General features: G+C 36.6%; 1 protein-coding gene across 2 annotated transcripts in view; it reads left to right on the top strand.

Moving 5' to 3' along the window:
• The window catches only part of mdfic (MyoD family inhibitor domain containing), a 53,393-nt gene extending 28,765 nt beyond the window's left edge, over window positions 1-24,628 (top strand). Inside the window, exons 4-5 of one of the 2 annotated variants that reach the window (XM_003221210.4) lie at window positions 6,760-7,029; window positions 20,528-24,628. In XM_003221210.4, the coding sequence (XP_003221258.1) occupies window positions 6,760-7,029; window positions 20,528-20,775 (518 nt within the window). In that variant the 3' untranslated portion in view covers window positions 20,776-24,628. Of the gene's footprint in view, window positions 1-6,759; window positions 7,030-13,354; window positions 14,406-20,527 lie in introns of those variants that run through there. The other variant, XM_008111160.3, reaches the window with a different exon arrangement.
• The last annotated feature ends 211 nt before the right edge of the window (window positions 24,629-24,839 follow it).

Raw genomic sequence — 24,839 nt, 5'->3', positions numbered from 1 at the left:
GTTGACTCAGCGGTGTATCATGTAACTTCAGTGTTAACATTCTGCATTGTTGTTCAGAGCTACCTATTGAAGTAGTTTGAAGATTTGAACATAGGCTAGTCAGAATTCTTAAGTGTTAGGTTTTCCATTGGTGCCCTTTCTTTATGGCTCACACAAACATTTTGAAAAGCAAAATGGATTATATACTTAGTTCTGAGAACACTGGTGAGAATAGTAGGAAATGTATCTGTATTGCCTAAGCACCTCATAACATTAGCAGCGGAAGACAGTGTTCTAGATATTTTCCCTTGTTTTTTTTCCAGTAGTGCATGCAGTTGTGCACTTTTACTCCCTGGGCACACAACTTAATTGGAAGGTGCATTGGATTATCTCCATATGAGTGGTTCCTTTTCCTTAGAGCAGACACACTCAAATGTACGAGACTAACAAGCCCCATCAAAGCCAATGAGTTTGTTCTATGAAAGAGAGATATTGGATGTAGCCCGTAATCTAGGATTAGGTGCTTGTGAGCACAATAGTGTTCTTGTTAGTGAACTGATGCCACTTGATATTTGCTGTTCAAGTACATCTCCCCAGCTCATGCTTGGGCCGTATAGATTTGATTCTGTGTGGCAGTTTTCATACAAGGAATACTTTCTGTGAAGCAAAGTCTTTCTTTTCCTAGAGTTTGTGGAAATGTACGGTCTTATTTATTTATTTTTATTTATAGCATTTAACTTGGTCTTAACCAAGAAACAGAGAAACGACATCCCAATTCAAATATTGACCTGAAAAATCCAGTCTATCAAAATATTTCCATGATTTCCCTACATTTCTTGAGGTTTAGTCTGATGAAATCTTTTAAATAATGAATAAAGGATAAGTCAGTGGTAAAATATAGGATTATACGAATATTTCTCTGCAAACCCATGGAAAACCTTAATATTAGGCACCTACTTCTCCTGGTTATGAATGACTTCCATCAGTTCTTGGCTTTTTGTTACATCTTAATAATGGATTGTTGTATAAATTTAACATATGGTTACATAATCTATGTTTTGACACTGGCTTGTTTAACAACTCAGTCTAAATTATAATTCCTAGTTCATGTGTAATAACAAACTAGAAACCAGTGATAGCAAACTTGAATCTGGTAGGAGGAAGGGAGGAGAAGGTGCTCCATTTGAGTACTAGGTTCTGCTTGTGTTTGAGATGCTGGTGCATTTAACATTAAATCAGAGGGAAATGTATTTTCCTCTAGATCACTTCTTCTTTACCAATGTTGGCGTCTTGAAAAATTTGCCAACAGTAAACATTTTCTGAATGTCACCTAGACATTTACACAAATCTCTTGTGCAATGTTTACAGTGGATTCTACAGCAGATGCTTCAGCTGTGCTTTATAAAAATGAAAATCAGCCTGTTTAGCAAGCCTTGCAAATGCTAATTTGTTATCAGCAAATATTTGATTTTTATTCTTATTTTATATTTTATGTACTTATATACCTGGGGTCACATAAACCTTTATTGGGCCGAAAGGGGTTGCAAGTAAAAAAGTTTAACAAGCTCTGCTTTGGTGTCCTTGGACTGCAAGACCCAACTTTCTTCATTATTGGCTATACTGATTAGAGCTAATGGGATTTACAGTCTGCTACATCTAGAGATTTGTATGTTTCTTATCCATTCAGTAAATCAAGGTATACTGTGTTATTTGCAAATCAGCCTGTTGTAAAAGCCTAATAAAATCCTCTAATACGTTACTTCCCATGCACCTTGCAGATCCACCTTTGTTCTTCTGACAGAGGATTATGATTTCAGCATATCTTAAAAAGTACTTGCCAGAAATAAAATTGTGCACAAATGTTAAAAAGTGTTTTAAGTAGAGAGAAAGCTTATCCTATCATATCTACATCATAGTCTGTTTCTGTAGGAGAATAGCATGCTATCATATTTTTGTTTGGAAAGAAAATACACAAAGAATACACAAAAATAATATTTGTGTAATTGTTTTACTTCTGCAGGTACAAATTGCACAATTTTCAATAGTTTAAACATTGCACTGAAAAGTACTTACTGCAACACTATTCTTCCTGAAAGTGGTGTACAAAAATGTTCTGAGTACTGCAGAGATAACCAAAGGATAAAATCTTTGATTCTGAAAGGTGATGCATTGTAAAGGTTACACTAAAAGATCTAAAGTCAGTTGTTCAGCTTGTCTTTAGCTTCAGTCCCTGGTCCTCAATATGTTAATAATAAGGCTGACCTATTGTGCAAGTTGACTTACTAAACATTACAGATAATATTTTAATTTGTGTCAATTTTTTTTTAAAAAAAGGTCGCAAAATTATCTACCCAATGAAATGTAATTTATATACTACTTATTTCTTTTCTTCATTCACAAGTAAATGTTAGTTTTGTCTACAATTAGTAATAGCCTTATATATCCGGTGGGCCTTTGATATCCGCAGGGGTTTGGCTCTAGGATCAACCCTGGTGGATACCAAACTGTGTGGGTGCTCAAGTCCCAGTATATAAAATGGAATCGTAAAATGGTGTTCCTTATATAAAATGGCAAGATCAAGGTTTGCTTTTGGGATTAATTTTTTTTTCAAGCCATGGATGGTTGAATCCATGGTTATGGAAGCCCTGTTGTAATACCCAACATTTTATTGTTCTCATCATTGTCCTATATTTATAGATATATGAATATATTTTAATTTGTTTGATGGCTTCTTTTTCACAAAAATGCAGTGAAAATAAATCGATCTTCTCACATACAATCTTCCAATTATATTCAAAAAACCTTTTTGGTCATTTGGAGATATCAGCAAATTTGAAATCTGAATAGGGATATGCATAATCTCTTTGTTCCAAGTCTTAGTAATAAATATATGTTAAAATACTGGAAGCATTTTATGCTATCTACTAATCTCACAATTACAACTGTGTAAAGTTGGTTAAGTAACACAAAAGTTATTATATTAAGGTGTGCTTTATGAAGAGGCCAGTGACAGTACTGCAGTGAAACATGCTAATAGATTATATGCTGTAGCGATATATTGCCTTTTTATTGCTTTTCCGCAGACAGCAGATTCATGTATAGTTATTACTGGCTACATTATCTGCTAGTTTTCTATCAAAAGTGATTCATTCTATTGAATCATTAATCCAGTTCCTTCCTACCATTCTTGGTGAAAATTCACTAGTATTAACACTGTATAAAACATTGACCTAAATCCACTGGTTTTACTATACTCAGAGAAAAATTTAACAATTTCTTGAAACACTTTACTATTCACTGTGGACATGTAACGAGAGAGTAGTCTTTTATGTAGTGGTGTGTGTGTGAAATGTATTGTTGGTGACCAGTGCTATTCTGTATTTAAGATGCTGAATGTTCATAAATCTAGTACTGGAAATATTGATGTGTATTACATGAGTTACTGAATGAGAAGAATAAAATTTTGCTCCTACATAGTGCAAAAATTGGTCTTTTGTAGCAGCACATGGTCTGTTTAGAATGATATAACAGACACTGAATGTTCACATATCAAACAAAATGCCATCATTCTGTAGAAAAGAGGTGTCAAAAAGTTTCTTTGTACCTTTAACGCATGTGATTATGTAGTACAAAATGCAGAGTTTGTAAAATTTCTTGAATATACAGGCAAAAAAATGAATAATTCAAAACAACTCATAAGTTCTACATTCTATTGTATCTTTTATAACGCAGGCGGAAGATAGCATTGTGTTCCCAGTAGAGCTGAATTTGCACATGTTACACCTCTGAAAATGCCAGATGGTCTATGGTCTACTTTTGAGAGCTGTCACATATGTAAAGATTTGGGGGGAAGAAAGAAAGACAGCTGAATGAGAGCGGCAGATCATTAAAGGGAGAGTGATAGTCCCTGGGTATCCACTGTGTTTTAAGAAAGCATTGTGTCGTTTCCTGTATTACGCTTCTCTTTCTTGCCTTTTAAAAAAGATATACACAACCTTTAAAAATAAGGTAAAACATTTTGGGTTTAAACTGGATGGTTGTGGCTTAATCTTAAAAACTGTCAAATGCGTCTTATTCTTTATACGAGAATGCAGTCATATGGTTCCTAATTGGTTTCAAGTGTATTTTAACCATAAGATTCAACTCTCCCTAGTGAAAAATTATCAATAAAGTTAAAATAAATTTAAATTGGTATAACTAATACATTTGGGGTTTTCATTCACTTTTGATTTGACCTAGATATCTTATGTGAATACTCGAAAGCCAGTCAACTAAAAAGTTGTGAATTAATATGAAAAAGACTGAAATAACAGTAAAGTGTTCCCTCACTACTTTGCGGTTCGCTTTTTGCAGATTTGCTGTTTTGCACTTTATCAATAAACTCTAAAAGAATATTATAAATCATAAAAAATTACAATTTACAGCCTAAGGAAGGGAGGAAGGAGAAGCCAAAGGGAGAGAAAAGGAGCCCAAGCGGCAACGGGAGGAGGAGGCGATTTATCAACACATAATTGGTTGATACAGACTTAAAATAGTGTATAACTACTAAAAAAATGTATAAATATATAGCATCCCTACTTCACGGATTTTCACTTATTGCGGGTGGTCCTGGAACCTAACCCTAGCGATAAGTGAGGGAACACTGTACTTTGGAAACAGAATTTAATCTTTTGATACTAGTGAAGCTAACACAATTAAACTAAAATAATATTATATAGCTCAATGTTTTTCTCATTGCACATTAATGGACAAAATAAATTGCATGTTTAAACCAGAACATAAGATCATGTTTTGTGTTGTTCTGCAACATGGAAATGTAAACAGTTGCAAACAACCACTTCCAAATTTTGCTAGATTTGTAAGGCTGTAACTGTGAGTTCTAATAACATTGTCATTTATATTTACAGAATTCCTCCTGTATTCAGTTTGCGTACTTATTGATAATGGATAATGGCTCTCCCTTTGGTGAAGCATAGCATTTTATAATCAACAATACTAGTACTATGTCTACTTGCTAGGCTGTGATGTGGCAAGATGCATCCGCATTCCTGAAATGATTACCTCTTTATTAATACCCCAGTAGGCAGAATTAAACAATATTTAATAGTTTTGTTTAGGTGTGGGGAATGTTGAGTTTTGTTTTCTGCCAGTGATTGAGTTGCTTCTGCCAATACATGCAAAAGGAATTATCCAAATGCTATTCTGTTTTATGATGCTACAAAAAGTTTATATTAATTTTGCTATTGAATTCCCAGAGTACCTGTGGCATGTAAAATTAGTATAACCACCTGTGAATGATTGGAGCTTTGAGGTATCCTTGGTTCTAAAAAGTGGAGTTGACTAAAAAATTTTGTCAAGGGTTTTCCCAATAAAACCATGAGAAAGCTTGCATTACACTAGGTAAATTTTCTGTTCCTGCTTTGAAAGTGCCATTTCCTAATTAATTGTATAGTACTTACTTTGAAAGTAATTGTTATACAGTAGAGTCTCACTTATCCAACACTCGCTTATCCAACGTTCTGGATTATCCAACACATTTTTGTAGTCAATGTTTTCAATATATCGTGATATTTTGGTGCTAAATTCATAAATACAGTAATTACTACATAGCATTACTGCATATTGAACTACTTTTTCTGCCAAATTTGTTGTCTAACATGATGTTTTGGTGCTTCATTTGTAAAATCATAATCTAATTTGATGTCTAATAGGCTTTTCCTTAATGCCTACTTATTATCCAACATATTCGCTTATCCAACATTCTGCCGGCCCATTTATGTTGGATAAGTGAGACTCTACTGTACTTCAGAAACTTCATTTTTGTGGCTGCAACAAATTATGTTGAATTGGTTGAGACTCTGAGATATTCATTGAAAAACTATAGCAAAATGTGCCGCAGAATGTCCCGCAAAACATAGTTTTGGCAGTTTAATAAACTTTTTCCAGCACAGATCCATAAACCAACCTATCCCAGCATTGCAGTCAAGTGTCTTTTCTATTTTAACAAAAATATTAGGATATCCAATTAAAGACTCCCCAATAGGCTTGTACATTTGTATAGAATTACTTACCGTTTCTGTTTGTTCCATTCGTATGGCCCCGTTTCTGTCCGCCGCTTACGGAAACGGGTGCCTATACAAATGAGCTTTTATGTCCAAGGTCTGAAAAAAAAAAATCAGGCCTTGGGCGGCAAAGCACCAGGCCCTGCGAGCCTGGCCTATGAGCATTGAGTGCTTGATGGCTCATAGACCTGGTTTGCAGGGCCTATGAGACATCGAGCACTTGATGCTCGTAGGCCGGGAAAACAGGGATTATGAGCACTTGCCTGAAGGCCCTGCGAGCCAGGGCCGACAGCCAAGCACTGAAAATCAACCAACCAAATGGCTACTGTTTCAGTCTGCTTTTTGTTTCACTGTTTCTTTTGTTCCCGTTTTACTGTTCCGTGCAATCCGAATGGATGAAATGGTACAAAACCACAAAAGAAACAGATGAAACAGGATTCGTGCCCTACTCTACTCTCCAGTGCCCATTTTCATATGGCTCCTTAGTCTCTGTGCCTCCAGACTCTACTTTGCCTATAACTGGCAAAACCACCTCTGAGTAACCATTGTCTAAAAAATCCTTATGAAATTCATGGGTTCACCATAAGTCACCATGTAAGTTGAAGGTGTATATACGCGCACACACACACCTGTAGTTACTGACTAAAGAAAAAAAAGAGTGCTTGCCCTGCATATTTGTTATCAGTTAATCATTTTTGACTCTTCTTTTCCTTAACAGCACAACCTCAACGTTTGCCTCTACCAAATGCTGTGCCACTTGAAAAGTGTAAGGAAGAAACTGGCAAAATACAAAATGGCCATGCATGTCCGAATCATGGGAGTGGATTTCGCAATGGAGTCAAACCTGGCATACCAGATGGCAGCAGAAGGTTCTCAGCTCCTGTTTCCCAAAAAATGCACAAAAAAATCCAGTCCAGCTTATCTGTTAACAGTGGAAGCAGCAAGAAAAGCACTGCATATTCACATAAAGCAGGTTCTTTACCGGAAGGTAAGTTAAAATATTATAAGTAAACTTGACATGAAAAAAGCAAACCCTATTTCTGCTGATAATTGCACAATCAGCTAAAAGTACAGTAGAGTCTCACTTATCCAAGCCTCGCTTATCCAAGCTTCTGGATTATCCAAGCTATTTTTGTAGTCAATGTTTTCAATATATCGTAATATTTTGGTGCTAAATTCATAAATACAGTAATTACAACATAACATTACTGCGTATTGAACTACTTTTTCTGTCAAATTTGTTGTATAACATGATGTTTTGGTGTTTAATTTGTAAAATCATAACCTAATTTGATGTTTAATAGGTTTTTCCTTAATCTCTCCTTATTATCCAAGATATTCACTTATCCAAGCTTCTGCCTCCCCGTTTAGCTTGGATAAGTGAGACTCTACTGTAATTGAAAATCCTCTAGTTGTGCTCCAGAAGCAAACAGAAATTATTACAACAGAATAGAAGTTACTTTCCAAAAGGAAAATGTTAAGTATTTGTAGGAAATTGAAACAAGAATTTTCCTGCTTTCAAACATTTGTGCATCTTGGTGTTGATAATATGTTGGTTGTATGCTGCTTTAGGCTATAACAAGTGAAAGGCTTCAAGGCCCAGACACACAATTTTCGAAAGACAAAATAGTCTTTACTCCCGTTTGTCTTTACTCTTGGTAGTAGGACAATAGGTTAAAAGAGCAAAAGAAAGAATATGAAAGCACAAAGTACATTTTAGACCCAATCAGCAACTTTATACTATTGCCAGGAATAATTCAGGTGCATTTTGACAAGCTTATATGAGGACGATGTTGTTCCTTTCCAATTTCTTTTGCATGTCATACCAGGTGATAATACTATAAGTTGTGGCAGAATTAAATTTATCCACATAAACTCATCTTGGTTGCTTCCTTGTCTCCTCCAGCTACTCTGTCTTAAAAATTTACATTACAGAACAATAAAAACTTATTTTTACAGGTCACTGGTGGCTTAACCAGCCTTCACTAACAGACTTGGGCATGGATTCCATACAGCACTCACTGGGGTCTGATTTAGGAATGAGGCTCCTACTGTATTTATTATTTACTGTTGAGTTTGAATACAATAGACAAAGAATAATTTTAATAGATATATGAAAAGACATTAGAGAGGTAATATCCCAAAATTACATAAAATCTTGTCTATATATATATATATATATATATATATATATATATCTTCACATATGTACGTCAGCATTGTTACAGTGGTTTTTCATTTCTAAATTTTCTCATCTAGAAGAACTTACTTAGTCAAGCTTATGATTTTGCTTAGCAGTAGTCTTCATAAAATCATTCTCTCATCCATAAGAATATATCTACCTGTTTGGAAATTATGTATGTTGAGCAGTTCTTTTTAATCTGTACTATTCCAGGCTGTAGTTTAGTTATTACAATAGTCCAAATACACTTTGCTCCATTTTTAGAAAGATAGTCCAGGAGAACATCCTATCTTTGTCCTTGCATGCCCAATAAAAACACCTAAGATCTATCCTTATTTCTTCCAGTGACTTGATTTTGTTAAATGTGGTTTTTGAATGCAAAATTTTTCACATAACATTTTTGGACTGAAACTTCGGAAAAGGAATAGATTTGTAAACTGCTGATGTAGTTGGTGTCCTTTGAACTAATATCTTTAGATAAATCAGTGCCTATCTCAATAATTCTTAACTTGCTTTGTCTATACTGCTAAATGAAGCAATGGACTAAAAACTAGATTGCCATACATAAGTGTGAGAGCTGAAAGTGATTGGTGTTTCAGTGCTACTGGATATAAATACACTAAGGGTTGTGCTAAGGAGTGTCAGCCCTACTTAGTACTTGGATGGGAGACCACCAGGTGCTCAAGGTTGCATTTAAGCGGAAGGAATTGGCCAACCACCTCATGAGTATTCTTTGCCTAAGAAAAACCCATGGAATATTCATGGGATTGCCATAAGTTGAGAGTTAGGAAATAGCTTGCTCTGTCAGATATTATAAAAGAAAATACACAACCACACATAGAAAAATTATTAAGCAAAGTTTATCCCAGACATAGATATGGCACCTGTTATAATAAAAATAATAAGCAACGGAACCTGAGAAATCATTGGGGATGTTGCAAATGAAATGATAGCCTCATGAAATCAAGTGGAAAAGATTGTTTCCCATTGAATAAACACAGTAACTTCCTATTTGTTTAGAAACTCTTCAGCTCTTGACATCTTACATCTGACCAAACCACTCCTAGTGCTAGTGACATCTTTAATCCTTTCGGCTTCTGCCCAGCACTCTGCTTCATGTCAGTTTCTCTGTATTTTTTGCTTCTCGGTTGCTCTCAACCTCTGCCAGTTTGTATCTCCCTCATCTCTCTGCCCTTTCTTATGCTTTACTGCTTCCCACCATTCACTTGAGTAATTTAAGTGCCACTTTTCTATTTTTCTGGCTGTGTTCCCACAATATCATCTAGGTTTTGGAGCATTGCCTCTCCAGCTGCCAGAGCACCAGAGCTAGGTCTGTGATTTAATTTTGAAGCATCACTTTTTCTGAGTGGACAGTTCATTTTTAAAATCATACTGCTATGTATTTGGCTATACTGCTATGTAATCCATAGAGAATGCTTCACAGCTCTTTCCTTTATCTGGCTTACCTTGCCAAGTGTAGTTATTTATCGCAAGCAAATTAGATGATTTTTGCATCCAAGAGGTTCTATCGTCTTGAGTATAAGCAGATGAATCAGCACTTGAATACTGCAGATTCACATTAATAATGCTAGAATTTTCTTCTTCCCCATGCAACTTCGTTTGAAACACATACTTTATTCAATTGCAAACAAGTTCACCAAACTGAAATGTGTAAACGCAGGGCTGTCTGAATTATGTGACAAGTAAAAAGTTGAAACTAAACGATAAAAGGTGCACTGATAGTACAGGTATCCCTGATCTGAAATGCTGAAATTTCAGAGAGTTTTGTGTGTGAGTGTAGGGAGATACTTCTTGTTTATTTGTTCAGTCATTTTCAACTCTTCGTGATGGATCAGCCCATGCCAGAGCTCCATGTCAGTGTCACCATCGTCAGCTCCTTCAAGGTCAAGCCAGTCACTTCAAGGATACCATCCACCCATCTTGCCCTTGGGTGACCCCTCTTCCTCTTTCCTTCCATTTTCCCCAGCATCATTCTCTTCTCCAGACTTTCCTGTCTTCTCATTATGTGGCCAAAGTACTTCATCCTTACCTCTAATATCCTTCCCTCCAGTGAGTAGTCAGGCATTATTTCCTGAAGTATGGACTAGTTGGATCTTCTTATGGTCCAAGGCACTCAATATGTATATAATGAGATATTTTGGAGATGAGACTGAAATCTAAATGTGAAATGCATGTATGCTTCATATTCTCCTTTAAACATAAACTGAAGGAAATTTTATATAATATTTTAATTCTTTTGCGCATGAATCCAAGTTTGTGTATATTAAACTACCAGAAAGCAAAGCCAGCCATCCATGTAAACTATTTCTAATTTTGGACTTCTAGATAAGGGATGCTCATCCTGTATTTGGGATCCTGCCTTCCTGCTCTTGGTTCTAGGACCCTCTGTGCATTCCAAAATTCATGGATGTTCAAGTCCCATTATGTACAATGGCATCATAAAATGCTGTCCCTTATATGATATGGCAAAATATTTGGATTTTAAAGAAACATTTCCAAGCAGTGGTTCATTGAATTGGTGGATACAAAATCTACATATATGAAGAACTTATTTTTCTCCTATTTGGATTCATTTGTAATATCAGAGCTTGGCTGAAGAAAAAGGCATGGGAGAAGCCCGCAAGATATGTGACCTACAAAGGGGGAAAACTGCAGCCTTCCTACACTTCACCTGCTTTCCATGTGTCCTGAATAGATCTAGATTTAAAGCTACTCACCTATTAATTTTGTATCCCTTCAAGCTCATCATTCCTGGTCTGCAATGTGCTACTTTTCAAGCATCTCTTAATAGGGCTGTTTAAGTTATGGAATGTTTCCCTTTAATTGTGCTACTTAAGTGAGATTACATTTCTGATACAACCCCCCCCCCCCCACAAAACAATCTTAAGTAGCAATAATAATTGTGTAACTTCACTTAAGTAGCACAATTAAGGTTATGGAATGTTTTCCCAGAGCCCCCGGTGGTACAGCGGATTAAACCACTGAGCTGCTAAACTTGCTGACTGAAAGGTTGGCAGTTCAAATCTGGGGACTGGCTTATGCCAACCTATCAGTTCGAAAACATGCAAATGTGAGTAGATTAATAAGTATTGCTCCGGCAGGAAGGTAACGGTGCTCCATGCAGTGCTCCATGCGTTGTCTATGGACAACGCCGGCTCTTTGGCTTAGAAATGGAGATGAGCATCAATCCCCAGAGTTGGACACGACGACTTAATGTCAGGGGAAAACCTTTACCTTTACCTAATGTTTCCCCATCTTTCCTCTTGCTTAATTTTTATTTTTTTTCCTAATCCTAGAGTATGTGTTTAATAATTTTCAAAATCTGATATAAACGTAACTAATATTTTTGTGTTTCCAGTACTCCATTACCAAAGCTTCTAGTAAGGTATTATCAGGTTCTGTTGGCCGAAGCCTGCCTCTCTTGCTGGCATTTTTACCTTGGCCTTCAAGAGGCCTCTGTCTGGTGTCTATACAAGTCTTGTTCTAACCCCTGCGGAGACTTCTGTTCCCATCTCTGCATGGGCCTTGAGTAAAGCCTTGTTGAGGACCTCAGCTGCTACTTTGATAAAGGTTTTGCCCATTTGATTCTTGCTGTGAGAGAGCAGAATGCTTGGAGGGTTTCTTTGAATTTCCTGATCTCTGTGTGAATACAGCTCACTGAAATCAGACTGGGGTCAGCATTTTGTAACTCAGCATTTTGTAATTGCCATTAAAGTCCTGCACTATAACTTAAAAATTGACCTCTGTTCTAGACATGCAGTTGTTTACCTCTTAACAGATTTGTACAATCTGTGATTAAGTTCATTTTGCTGAAGAATTGGAAAGTAGCCAGTTTTTACAACGTGATGTGGGAGGCATCCATACTGTTGTAGATATTTTTAAACTGATGTCTGTTTGAGGTAGATTGATGTGCAGCATTATTGCAATTTATGTTCAGCATCTTGAACAGGCTTTGATAACAAATAAATAGCACGTCTTCATAAAAATAGTTCTGCTTTTCCATTTTTTTAAAAAAAAGTATAATTATTGAATAACTCATCAAACATATAAGCAAGGGTGATTTGATGATGTTAAATGGTTGAATTTTCAAAAGCTTGCAGCGGAGTTGGTTCCAAAAGGCTATTGGATCTATTTGAGTCATGGATCACTTTACAGGTTGGAAAGACAAAACAAGGTGGGACCTGGATATTTAATTATCAATCAAAGGAAAAATCAATATCTGAATAGTTACTCAAAACAAGAATGGAATATGAAATGGTATTGTTTAATCGACAAAATGGAAGGAAATGATAGCTACAGAATTTTGAACCAGTTAGATCAATGTATTGATATAAGCTGACACAGGTGGGAGATGGGAAGAGAGGGGTAGGGGTGGGGTGGGTTCAAGGGGAAACTGATGATCTATAACGAAAGGTAGGTAAAGGTAAAGGTTTTCCCCTGACATTAAGTCTAGTCGTGTCCGACTCTGGGGGTTGGTACTCATCTCCATTTCTAAGCCAAAGAGCTGGCATTGCTCTTAGATACCTCCAAGGTCATGTGGCCGGCATGGCTGCACGGAGTGCTATTACCTTCCAGCTGGAGCAGTACCTATTGATCTACTCATATTTGCATGTTTTCAATCTGCTAGATTGGCAGAAGCTGGGGCTAACAGTGGGGGCTAACCCCACTCCCCGGATTCAAACCGCTGACCTTTCAGTCAGCAAGTGCAGCAGCTCAGTGGTTTAACCCACTGCGCCACCGGGGACTCCTTTATGATGAAAAGGGAAGTACAAAAAAAGAAAAAACTTTATAGGTTAACTGATAAAAGAACATAACGTCGAAGGATGTAAATAAAAGCAATGTCATGTAAAATTCTAGCTTCTAGATCTAAAATGATTATAGAGCTGGAGAAGACATAGACAATAGCACTCAAAATAGCCAAAGAGGTTTGAATACTTCCTTCTGAGAAATAGCTAGATGTATTGGGGCTTCAGATTAGGAAAGTAGAACAATTGGTGTCCAGGTGTAGTTGTACTGCATGGTTATAATGTGTCACTGCCTTCATTTATTTTCATTTCAAGTAGCAATGCCATCACTTCTCTTTTCCACTGGATTTATTTATCCTTTTCAGAACTTCCCTTTGAAACTCCTTAACAACCAGGTAACATTTGTGTGGATAAAAACAACTGACAGACTAGGCTAAAAGAGCCAAATCAACTCCAGCTAGAATTTTCAGCCATTCAAGCAAATTAATATAGAGATGCCAAAAGAAGGTGGTAACAAGTGTTTTATGGAATTCATGGTCAGTGTTACTCAAAGTAGGCCCCCCTGGATTGGTGTCTGGAAGCTCTCTAGGAATCACCGTTGGCTAGAGAGATCACAAGAGAGCTTCCAAGGAAGAAAGAAACAATTGCAACCAATGGACACAGTATGGTGCCAGTCCTGTCACATTAGAAAAAAGAATAATTGCTAGTCACTTGCATCAGAAAGACCCTTTTGTGAAATGCATATAGGATTTGCTTATGAGTAGCTATTATCATCCTTACAGCTAAAATGGAATACTTATGTTTAAATATTAGATGTACTTGAACAAGTAGGGCTTTTCATTTACATTGTTTTTAGAAGTTTCTGAATAGATACTCTTAGAACTGGGATACTAGACACTTAACATGATTCAGCAGAGTTCTTCTTAATCATGCTATAGTGAGCACTGTGAAAGTGATTTTGTAATTGATATTGTCATTGACAAGCACTCTATGTGTATTTTACTAACTTTCTGTATATAAGAGTTGAGTTTTTTAAAAATAGTAGGATGTTTCTTCAACAGTAGGATGGAAGTCCCACCCTATGATCAAGCATTTCTTTGAATGCATAGAATTTTAAAGCATTTGGGAATGTATATGTTTACAACCAAGAGAAACTTAAAAAGTTAAGGAAAATTGCATAGTTTAAAATCTAAATAATTTTTTTACCAGTTTTAGTGAACAGTTGAATTGACAGTCCTCTAGGGAAGAAACATTGTTTCATTTTCCTATAACAGTGAGTTTGTCGATATACAGTGTTTCTTCACTACTTCGCGGTTCACTTTCCGTGGATTTGTTTTTGGGGTTTTCAGTTAACTCTAAAAGACTATTATAAATCATAAAAAATTACAATTTACAGTCTAAGGAAGGGATGAAGGAGAAGCCGAAGGGAGAGAAAAGGAGCCCAAGTGGCAATGAGAGGAGAAGGAGGCAATTTATCAACACACGATTGATTGATAAAGACTTAAAATAGTGTATAACTACTAAAATAATGTATAAATATTAAAATAAATATAGCATCCCTACTTTGCGGATTTTCACTTATTGCGGATGGTCCTGGAACCTCACCCCAGTGATAAGTGAGGGAACATATCTTTGGAGAATTTGGAGGCGTTGAATCCTATTTATTTTTTTTCAATATGTTATGGGGCCATTTTAAGAACCGGAGTGGGTATTTACTCAATAAAATTTTATTCAGAATTCAGATTCTGAAGTACATAAGACTTGGGGATAGAATTGGCCATTTGGGTATGCCTAAGAATTTGTTTAGTGCAATATCTAAAATGTATTTTTGAATGATAGTCACCCATGCTGTTTCTACATTCTCCCTTTCAAACTTTTGATTTCAAATGTGTTTGTGCCACGTGATGGAGCGGGCTGCTTTTGAGAAGAAGTTGAACAGCATTCTGTACTTTGGTCCCATCAGCAGCATGTACACTGTCCAGAGAGAGTACAGTATTGCAATATATAAATTATTTAGGAAAAATACAGGTTAGGAAAATTGTGTCCTTTTTTTCATGAAAGGTTGCATAGAATATCAAAGTATAGCTCTCAGAGCTACCTAACCTGAGTGAACTGAATGTGTATAAAAAAGAGAGTTTCAAAAACAATCTACATTAGCATCCATTAATGGTCTGCACAATCAGAGTCATTATAGCGCCCCGCTTCTCTTTGTAAATGGACCTGCGTAGAAAAATTTAGCTATTGCTAATTAGCTAAGAATAAAGTATCTTTATACCAGAGCTTCTCTCTGTCGACACAAATAGAATAAAGCATCACTTTTCAGGATTAACTGAAATGAACTTTTGAAAAAGTAGTTACAATCCTTGGATGGGTATTTTTGTCTCTGTTTTTTTCCAATTGGGTTTCACTTTGGAAGGCTGAGACACTGAGCCAGTCACTGTTATTTTTGCTACTGACATTTCCTCGCAATAATGACATTCAACGCTTTCCTCCCAAGCATTCTGACTTTTTTTTTTTAACCACATGTATGTTACATCTTTAAAAAGTGCTTTTGGATTAATTCATTTTGCTGCAATATTTATTTATTTATTTATTTATTTATTTATTTATTTATTGGCAATTTTGCCTGTGAACTTGTCAAAAACCAAGATGTATACAAACTAAATATCTTTCCTGAAAAAAGATTTGCATCCAATTCTGTGATGGAAACATATTTAAAACATTCAAATTCGAAGAGTGTCAAGGCCTGGATAACTATTTGATCCTCTCGGAACCCCCTCTGTGTTAGGGAAAAAAAATCAGAGAGGAAATTGTGTTAGATTTATTCAAGTACAATCTCCATGACAACAAGCTAATTAATACCCATCAATCTAGCTTTGGTCCTCTTCACTGAACTTGTACTCCCTAGCTTCACTTCACATGTCATATCTGCTGAGCTTTGGATGAAGGTCACTTATAGGTACATTTATTCTTCATATAAAGAACCCCATTTAATACACACAAGCACTCTTATCTTTTTTACCATTTCGCTTGCTGTGTTTTTCTTTCCCTTTTTGTTACCCATGATGCCACATTCAGCTTGAAGTGTTTGTGCATTTCTAGCCACCATTTGTAGATACTGGATAACAAATGTGAGTAAAATTATTTAAGGCAAAATGTGTATATGTATAGATTGCAATCACATTTGTAATGATACTTTAAAGAAAATATTTTCTCATCCCCATCTTTAAATTAAGATTTTGTAAAGATCTGTCCCAGCTTTTCAAAAAGACCAAATATTACATTTAAATTCATTATATATTTGCATACAAAATGATAAACCAACTAAAATGTAGTCCATAATCTAAAGTACGCACACAATAATGCCATAGGCACTTTTAACTGACGTGGCTCAATCTATGGGATCCTGCGACTTGCAGTTTAATGAGTTCTTTAGTATAGCATTTCATAGGACTAGAAAAATTCATAGGCTGGAGCTGCTGGTTAAAGACAGATTACTCTAAGTGTGTAGTACAAGAGACACCCTTAAAGTCTGGAAGAAAAATCTGTATGCTGTTTTCTTGAAAAGAAAGAAAAAGCAAAGCCCTCCTGAAACTACATTGGATGTTGGGGGCGTTCTGTATCTTGCTATTGAATGATGGTGAGGTCGGTGAGGATCATGTACATGTTAAGGAATAGCTCATATAGAAAAGTGCTCTGCAAAGATCCACTGCAGATATTCTGGGATGTATGGAACAGATTTTAGAACTTTTTGAAGCTATATGTTCTTGTATTGTAACAGAGTGGTAGTGTTTGATTTTTTTTTAACATAACAAATGTTTATTTTCAGTTAGTGAGCTCTTCTCCTTTTGCTGCTTTCTTCATGTGGGGAAAGAGAAGAAAGAGAATGTTCTGGACACAGGGTGGAAGAATATTCTTATTCTCTTACTCCTTTTCATTTGAATTCAGAAATGACAGCAGAAATACCATAAGTTGCACCTCTTCTATCTCTTTTTTTAGAGCAAGCATTCCCAACCTGGTCTCTACCCAGTGTGTTCTGATAGCCTTCATCATCTCCAGCCAGCATAAACAACTTAGATATCTGTTCCTTTGTGAACTTTCCAGAACATGATAGAAATAGGTTTAGAACGAGAAGGATATTAGAGGCAAAGATGAAGTATTTTGGCCACATAATGAGAAGACAGAAAAGCTTGGAGAAGAGAAGGATGCTGGGGAAAATGGAAGGAAAAAGGATGAGGGGCCGACCAAGGGCAAGATGGATGGATATTATCCTTGAAGTGACTGGCTTGACCTTGAAGGAGCTGGCGAAGGTGACGCCGACAGGGAGTTCTGCCGTGGGCTGATCTATGAGGTCACAAAGAGTCGGAAGCGACTGAATATTCATTCAAATATTCAGCAAAACAGTACAATCCCATGTCTATGATTGATAATATTCCCCTATGGATACCTGATTCTGCAGATATTAGCGATCCCTATATTTTGCTATAGTTGGGCCAGAAGCATACCATAGAATCACACTGAAGGACCTAGAGAGACCCACAAATACCTTTAGGGAGTATTTTTTAAGAGTGTAGGTAAATGAAATCATGGATATTGAATCCATGGGTAAGGGGCTCATACTATATGTTTATTTGGGACTAAGTCCCATTGAACTTAGTGCATTTGTCTTCTAAACAGACATGTAGATCATTATGGTTCAATGAATTAAAATATCTCTGCTTCTGTTACTACGTTTTGTAACCTGCTATGTACAAGATTGCAAATATTTGTCATCTTTAAAATAGGGTTGTTTTTTTTTAAAAAAAAATAGTAAAATTTGGGTACACAAAAACCAGAGAAGAAAATTTTCCATTGTACAGGACTGGGCTCTGCAGTCTTTTTTTATATTAGATTTGGATACTGATGCAGTGTCTCTGTCTAAAGTAATGAGAAACTGGTTCCATGAGCTCAGAGGGCTTTGGGGGTCTTTTTAACAAATAGCAACCCCCCTTTATCACATTAACAACTGTTCTTGAATGGATGGGAGTTTTGTAATATAGGTTGTGATATGGTAGTATAGTCAGCTGTTCAATCTGGGGAAAAATTAAAATGTTCATTGGGCTGAGATAAAATCAATTTATGAGCATGAAGGGCATACTTTTTGATTTTCTGCTGTTGATGCCTTTGTGAACTGAAGCACAATGCCAACATAAACCTTCAAGTGGTTGAGACTATAATAGAGAGGTCAATCTTCTAAAAAAAATTCACTGCTGGGCAGGAGTTTTTGCATGTTTTTAAGTAAGTTTTCATATATTTGGCTTTGATTGATTAAATGAGCAATTGGTAGTGAACATGTCATTTGCAAAAGAAAAAACCCACCAAAACCCCAAATCCTTTTTTGCAATATATTTAAAAATAAAACTACATATCCCCCCCCTTTTTTTTTTTGCACCATGAACTAAAAGTGTGACTATTATGCCAGGGATATGCATTTTATTGTTGCTCGAAAACAGGTGTGCAATTATTATGCGATGAGATATAGCAAATAAATAAATTTTACAGCATTTTTATATGGGATGTCTCAGTATATCAGAAAATCTGTTTTTATTTTAAATAAAAATATTAGATTTAAACTTTACATCCCTAGATAGTTAATATACGCAAGTCAGTTCTGAAGTGGAGTCCCCGGTGGCACAGTGGGTTAAACCCTTGTGCTGGCAGGACTTCTGACTTGAAGGTTGCTGGTTCAAACCCAACCCAGGATCTTGGTCTAATAGAGTATATGTATGTCAACTTGAACTCTTTGGAGGAAACAATACAAAGATAACAAATAAATGCTACTACAGCCATTGACATCAGCTAAAGTTGGTTCCAGGACTCTCTGTGAATACCAAAATCTGTGGTTGCTCAAGTCCTATCATATACAGTGGTATACTGTAGTCCCTTATAGAAAATGTTAAAAAGGTTTTGTGATATCTTACATAGCTTTTCTCTCTCCTGCTCATTTCCTGGTTTGCTGCTCTTGGATGGACTGTTCCATTTGCTCTTATTTTAGGGGTGGAGTTTAAAACTCCCCCGTAAGTTTGGGTAAGATGGTTCAGCCCTGCTGTCTGAGAGCTCATCTCTAGAGGCCTTTTTTCCCTCCAATTTCATTCCAGATCAAAACTTCTTAGAGATAGGTCAGAGAATTGCCTGGGTTTCTTTTGGCCTGGCAAACCAAACAGGCAACCTATATCACGTACTTAGATAGTATATATCATAACTTGTATTTACCACCATAGCTAGTGCTTACCTCACACAGCCTTTACAGCTTTTAGTTCTGTGTTTACCTTACCTCATAGTTTAGTAATGTGCTTATTATAGTTACCTCATAGCTAGTGCTTACCTCACAGCTTGTGCTTACCATAAGACATCATAGCCAAAGAAAGTACTTACCTCATAGTCTTTATAGCCTTCATTCACAATCAATATAGTTTTATTTCATTATAATTTGGAGTGTTTCACCTCACAACTTTATAGTTTAATGCTTTGCCATTTATATTCTGAATTATATTCTGAAGGAGCCTTCGGTGGTGCAGTGTGTTAAAACGCTGAGCTGCTGAACTTGCAGACCGAAAGGTCCCAGGTTCAACCTGGGAGTAAGCGCCCGCTATTAGCTCCAGCTTCTGCCAACCTACCAGTTCGAAAACATGTAAATGTGAGTAGATCAATAGGTACCGCTCCGGCAGGAAGGTAACGGCGTTCCATGCAGTCATGCCGGCCACATGACCTTGGAGGTGCCTACGGACAACGCCGGCTCTTCGGCTTAGAAATGGAAATGAGCACCAACCCCCAGAGTCGGACACGACTGGACTTAACGTCAGGAGAAACCTTTACCTTTACTTACTAGTGACATATCTCCATGATTTTACCTCATATTATTTCTAACACTGCATTTGTTCAATAAACATATTCTTGGTTATCTTTATTCAGTTTCAAGTGTGTTTACTTTAAAGGGTTTAAAGTGCATCATAGGGTAAACCGACAGCCGCTGAGTAGCCAGACACATATAGTTACCTTTTCCCTCAGCGTGCCATCACAGGTTTGCTTTTGGGGATTTTTGGAATATTTTCAAGCCAAAGATGGTTGAATTTGTGGCTGCAAATATGCAGAGCTAGCTGTAATATAAATGTAATGCTAAGCATATAGTAGCCCATCCCACTTTAACACTTTTTTCTATTTGCTTGAGATTTGTATCTTCTTTGCTGGCTATTGGACCTTAATGCTTTCATTGATGTGTCAGTAGTTTTGTGCTATGTTGATACGTCCTAAAATGGTTACAACCTGTTAATGTATCCTGCTTCTCAATATTCAGCCTCTGATTTTTTTTTTTTTGTATAGCCTATAAGCAGAAGACAAGGAATGTGAACTATGTAATGTGGGCAGGAAGAAGTGGGATTTTGCAGACAAATGACAGAAATTGGCCTTTATTTCCTTTTGGAAAGGGCATAATAGAATGTACATTCACTTATTGTTTGCTTCTCTTCCCCTACCTATTCCCCACCAAACAATCTCTCAAGATTGCTGTGTGCACTGCATCTTGGCCTGCTTGTTCTGCGAATTCATCACCCTTTGTAGCCTTGTCCTGGAACAAGCGTCTTGTGGTATCTGCCCGGCCGAAGCTTGCTGCTGCTGCTGCGGAGAAGAAATGGGAGACGACTGCAACTGCCCGTGTGACATGGACTGTGGCATAATGGATGCTTGTTGTGAATCATCGGACTGTTTGGAAATCTGCATGGAGTGCTGTGGGATTTGTTTCCCATCATGATAAGTTCTTATTTATCCTTTATATTATTTTTATCTTGTAAAACAATTGAGAGATCGCTGATGTTTTGTATGTGTGTGTGTGTGTGTTTAAAGACATCCTTTCAAATGACACTGTTAAATGCCCTCACAGCAACCTAGTTATGTGCACTGTTGACATCATTCTAAAGAATAGTTGAAGGAATGCAAGCCGGTAAGAACAAATGTGTCCTACGATTCATTTTCTGTGCTTTTCCTACAGTAATGGAAGCAACCATTTCATCATCATTGTGTCTTGATAAAGACATAACACTGAGCCCTTTAGAAGTGCCTGATTCCCCCCCCCCCCCATTATGAATTGATCACCTCTTTGTTACTAAGTGCCTATAAGTGTTCAAAAGCAATAGGGTTAGAGTAAACCATTCCCACTAATGATTTCTCAGTGACAAATACAGGTTGAGTATCCCTTATTTTGAATTTTGAAAGCCTTCAAAATCTTCCACACTTGAAATAGTGACACCTTTGCTTTCTGGTGGTTCAATGTACACAAACTTTATTTCATACATAAAATTATTAAAATATTGTATGTAACATTACCTTCAGGGTGGCGCCCCTGGTTTTATTTATTTCGTGTCAAAAGCATTGGTACAGCAAATACATTTCAAATAATGGAAATAAATAGAAAAGAAAAGAAATCACAAGCAACTAAATAGTTTTGGACCAAAAGCGGGCAACAGCAACCGCATTGTCTGTAGCTTTAAACAACTCCTCCTCCGTACATGAGGCAGGGCATTGTGGGCAAGCATACATATGCGGAGTTGTTTGTTCAGCTCCACAGTCACACAAGGTGGAGGATTCCTCCAGGTAGTGCCACCTTGCCAAGTTGTCTTTTGATCTGCCCACTCCACTTCTGAGTCTGTTCAGGGACTTCCAAGTTGCCCATTCTTGGTTTGCCCCTGGTGACACAGTGGGTTAAACCCTTGTGCTGGCAGGACCTCTGACTTGAAGGTTGGGTTGCTGACTGAAGGTTGCTGGTAAGTGCAGGAAGAGTGCAGATGAGTTCCCTTTATCAGCTCCAGCTCCATGCGAGGACATGAGAGAAGCCTCCCATAAGGATGGTAAAACACCAGAAGCGACTTGCAGTTTCTCAAGTCACTCCTAACACAAAAAATCCCTTCAGGGTATGTTTGTAAGGTGTATGTGAAACAAAAATCATTTCCTGTTTAGACTTGGGTCCAATCTTAAAAACATCGCGTTATGTATTCCAAAATTTGAATGCGAAATGCTTTTGTTCCCAAGTACTTTAGATAAGAGATTCTCAACCTGTATTAGCTTCTGCTTTAAAACAAACTATTTTTCAATGTAACTGCTGTATGTTCTTCATGTTTTAACTGTAATGTGAAAAAATACTTGTATTTTGCATACATTAAGTCTTTGTAAGGTACATCAGTAATATTCTGATTGATCGTTTACAGAGCTTGAACAAATTTATTTACAGGATACAAGGAGACTTTTCCAAAATCCTCTTTTTTACAGTATGTTCCTGTATAGGTCTTTCCCAAAGTAAACCTCATACAAGTTAGAACAGAATTGCAGTCTTAAAGGCCTGCCAGGTTATTTTTATACTTTTTGTAATGATTTAAGAGACATGAATGATGTGCATGAGGACAATACATACTGCCTTGGCTGCCAACCCATCTCCTCCACTAACAACAATGGGTTAAAACTGGCTGTCTGAAAGGAAGTGAAACTAGATTATTATACGAGAAGTGATTCACCATACAAAGAATAAGATTCTGGTAATTTTTTCTGAAGTTTTGAAATGGGTGGAGACTGGAGACTTCATGAAGTCTTTGAAGTTCTCTCAAGCACTAAAACCTAAGCTATTTTGTGTGAGAGTTGGTACTGTATTTGTGTCCATTGGCTATACAGTTGCTTTGTTCTTTCCTGGAAATTCAAGGAACCAGCAGCTGATGGCTTTCAAACCAGCACCAGTCCAGGGACCACAAATTGGATTGGCACTACTCTAAAGGGGATGGAATATCATGCTCTGGCTTAAAGTGATGGTTCTTTACTGAATGTTTATGAGTATATTTTATATTCAATTGTAATAAATACTTCTGGTGATATAATGGAAATTCAGACTGAGCATGGTGCCAATTTATCTCAACATTTTGAGGAGTTTTCCTTGTGATTATTTAGCCTTCCTGGTAATCCAGGTTGTTAATTGTTAGTACCAATTTCCCAGTGATGTGCTGCCTTGGGTTATTTTTGGCCCAAGTTTGTAGATCGTGTTTTTCTTTTTCAGTTCCAAACAGAGCATCAGCCATTTGTTTTCATTGTAAAGATGTAGAAGAATGGAAGGTGAAGACTGAACTTACAAACACTGATTTACCAATGCTTACTACTGAGTTGTTACTGAAAAAAAAAAAGGAAAACATAACAAGATCATTCCATATTTTCTGGAACTACTTGTTTGCTTCTATCATATACTCATGCAGAGCAAATATCTTTCTTTGTTCTGGGAGCTGTTATTCCCATTTATTGCTACTACAAGAATAAGATTATATCCTGAACTTTCATCTGTTGTACTTCACAGGGAAAAGAAATATCATTACAAATTTGGGTTGGATCCAGATCTACGTTTGAAGACTAGAGCTGGGGCGGGGGTGTCTGCAAGCAGGTAGGGAGAGGTGGGGAAATTGGTTTCCATATTCAAAACATCTAAAGGAGGTAGGTTATTTGCATCCAACCCAATGATTTTACACTGGTGTCATTTCATTAATATTTTAGTAACAGAAAATTTTATAGCAGATGTAAATGGAAGAGAACAGAAAGCTCAAACCAGCAAGAGATGAGTGGTCTGAAGTATACCTGAAACTGCAGACGCATGTTAAGTTAAATAGCAGTGCCTGGAGGGATGTTGTCTTTCCCCCCTCTATTTCTTTCAGTATAACACCTTTGAAGATGTGATAGTACCATAGTAATCAAGAGGGAGTCATAGCACATTGGGAAGTCTTTTCTGTTGCAGAATTGGGAAGTGTGCATGTATTTTGGAAAAGGGAAAGATACCCTTCCTCAAGCAAACATCCTTTCACTTATTTATAAGGCATAGTAGACTAAACTAGGTTGCCTCATTCTTTGATAATACCAGGCTAAACAAAGAGTATATTTGAGAAACTGTAGAACAACTTCGCTGATTTTTGTGTGTGTGCCGCAACCATCATTATATGTCTTTGACTTTTACAGAAGAATATTATGAATTAAGCTTTTATTAACCAGGACTGTTGACTCTTGAAAAATGAATTTACTGTACTGTTGTGATTTGTAATAGATATATCTGTACAGATTATGTTTTCATCATCTTTAAATAGTATTTTTATAACTTTTTGTGTGTCATTGTTAAGTTCAGTCAAGAAAATTCTAGAAAAAATAATTGGTAATGTTAATATTTTTAAAAATGCGATAAAATTGTTTTCTGTTTTGTCATTTGTGTGAAAACATTCCAGTATTATATTTCCTTATGCACTTTTCAGATGGCCAGGAATTATTAGATTATCTGTTTTTCCCCCAAATAAATCTTGACTGTCTAGTTTGTTTGACGTGCTAAATAGCTCTTACTGCTATGTATCGTGGAAATATTAGTAGTTTGTGAAATTTTTTCTCTGCAAGAGAGCATACTAGCGTATAGTTCAAGATCTTGTCTTTATGTCATTTCTTAAAATTCTCCATCATGATGTTTTTCTCAATTCAAACCATCTCTAAGGAAGCTGTATATAAAAAGGGTGGAGTTTCCCCCCCCCCCCCCTATCTAACCTTTTCTGTTAACTGGATCATTGATATAAAACACTATATGGAAATAAAGAAATTTATTTTGAGCCATTGCTTGCTGCTTTTATTTAGTTTTGTGTTTTAATACCATGACTATGCTAGTGCTTGTATAAAGAAACCGACAGTGTTTTTAGTCTGGTTTCCTGTTAACACTCATTACTGACTATCCTGTTTGTACACCAAAAAGGTTTTGGATGTTAAGAGTGGAAGAATTTACCCCTACCTAACGTACTGAACTTTTAAGTTCTTGAAGAAATA

The sequence above is a fragment of the Anolis carolinensis genome, chromosome 5 (assembly GCF_035594765.1).
Source record: "Anolis carolinensis isolate JA03-04 chromosome 5, rAnoCar3.1.pri, whole genome shotgun sequence".
NCBI classification, from domain to species: Eukaryota; Metazoa; Chordata; class Lepidosauria; order Squamata; family Dactyloidae; genus Anolis; species Anolis carolinensis.
The sequence above is the reverse complement of the archived record's forward strand: the minus strand, read 5'-3'. Positions and strand labels throughout refer to the sequence as shown.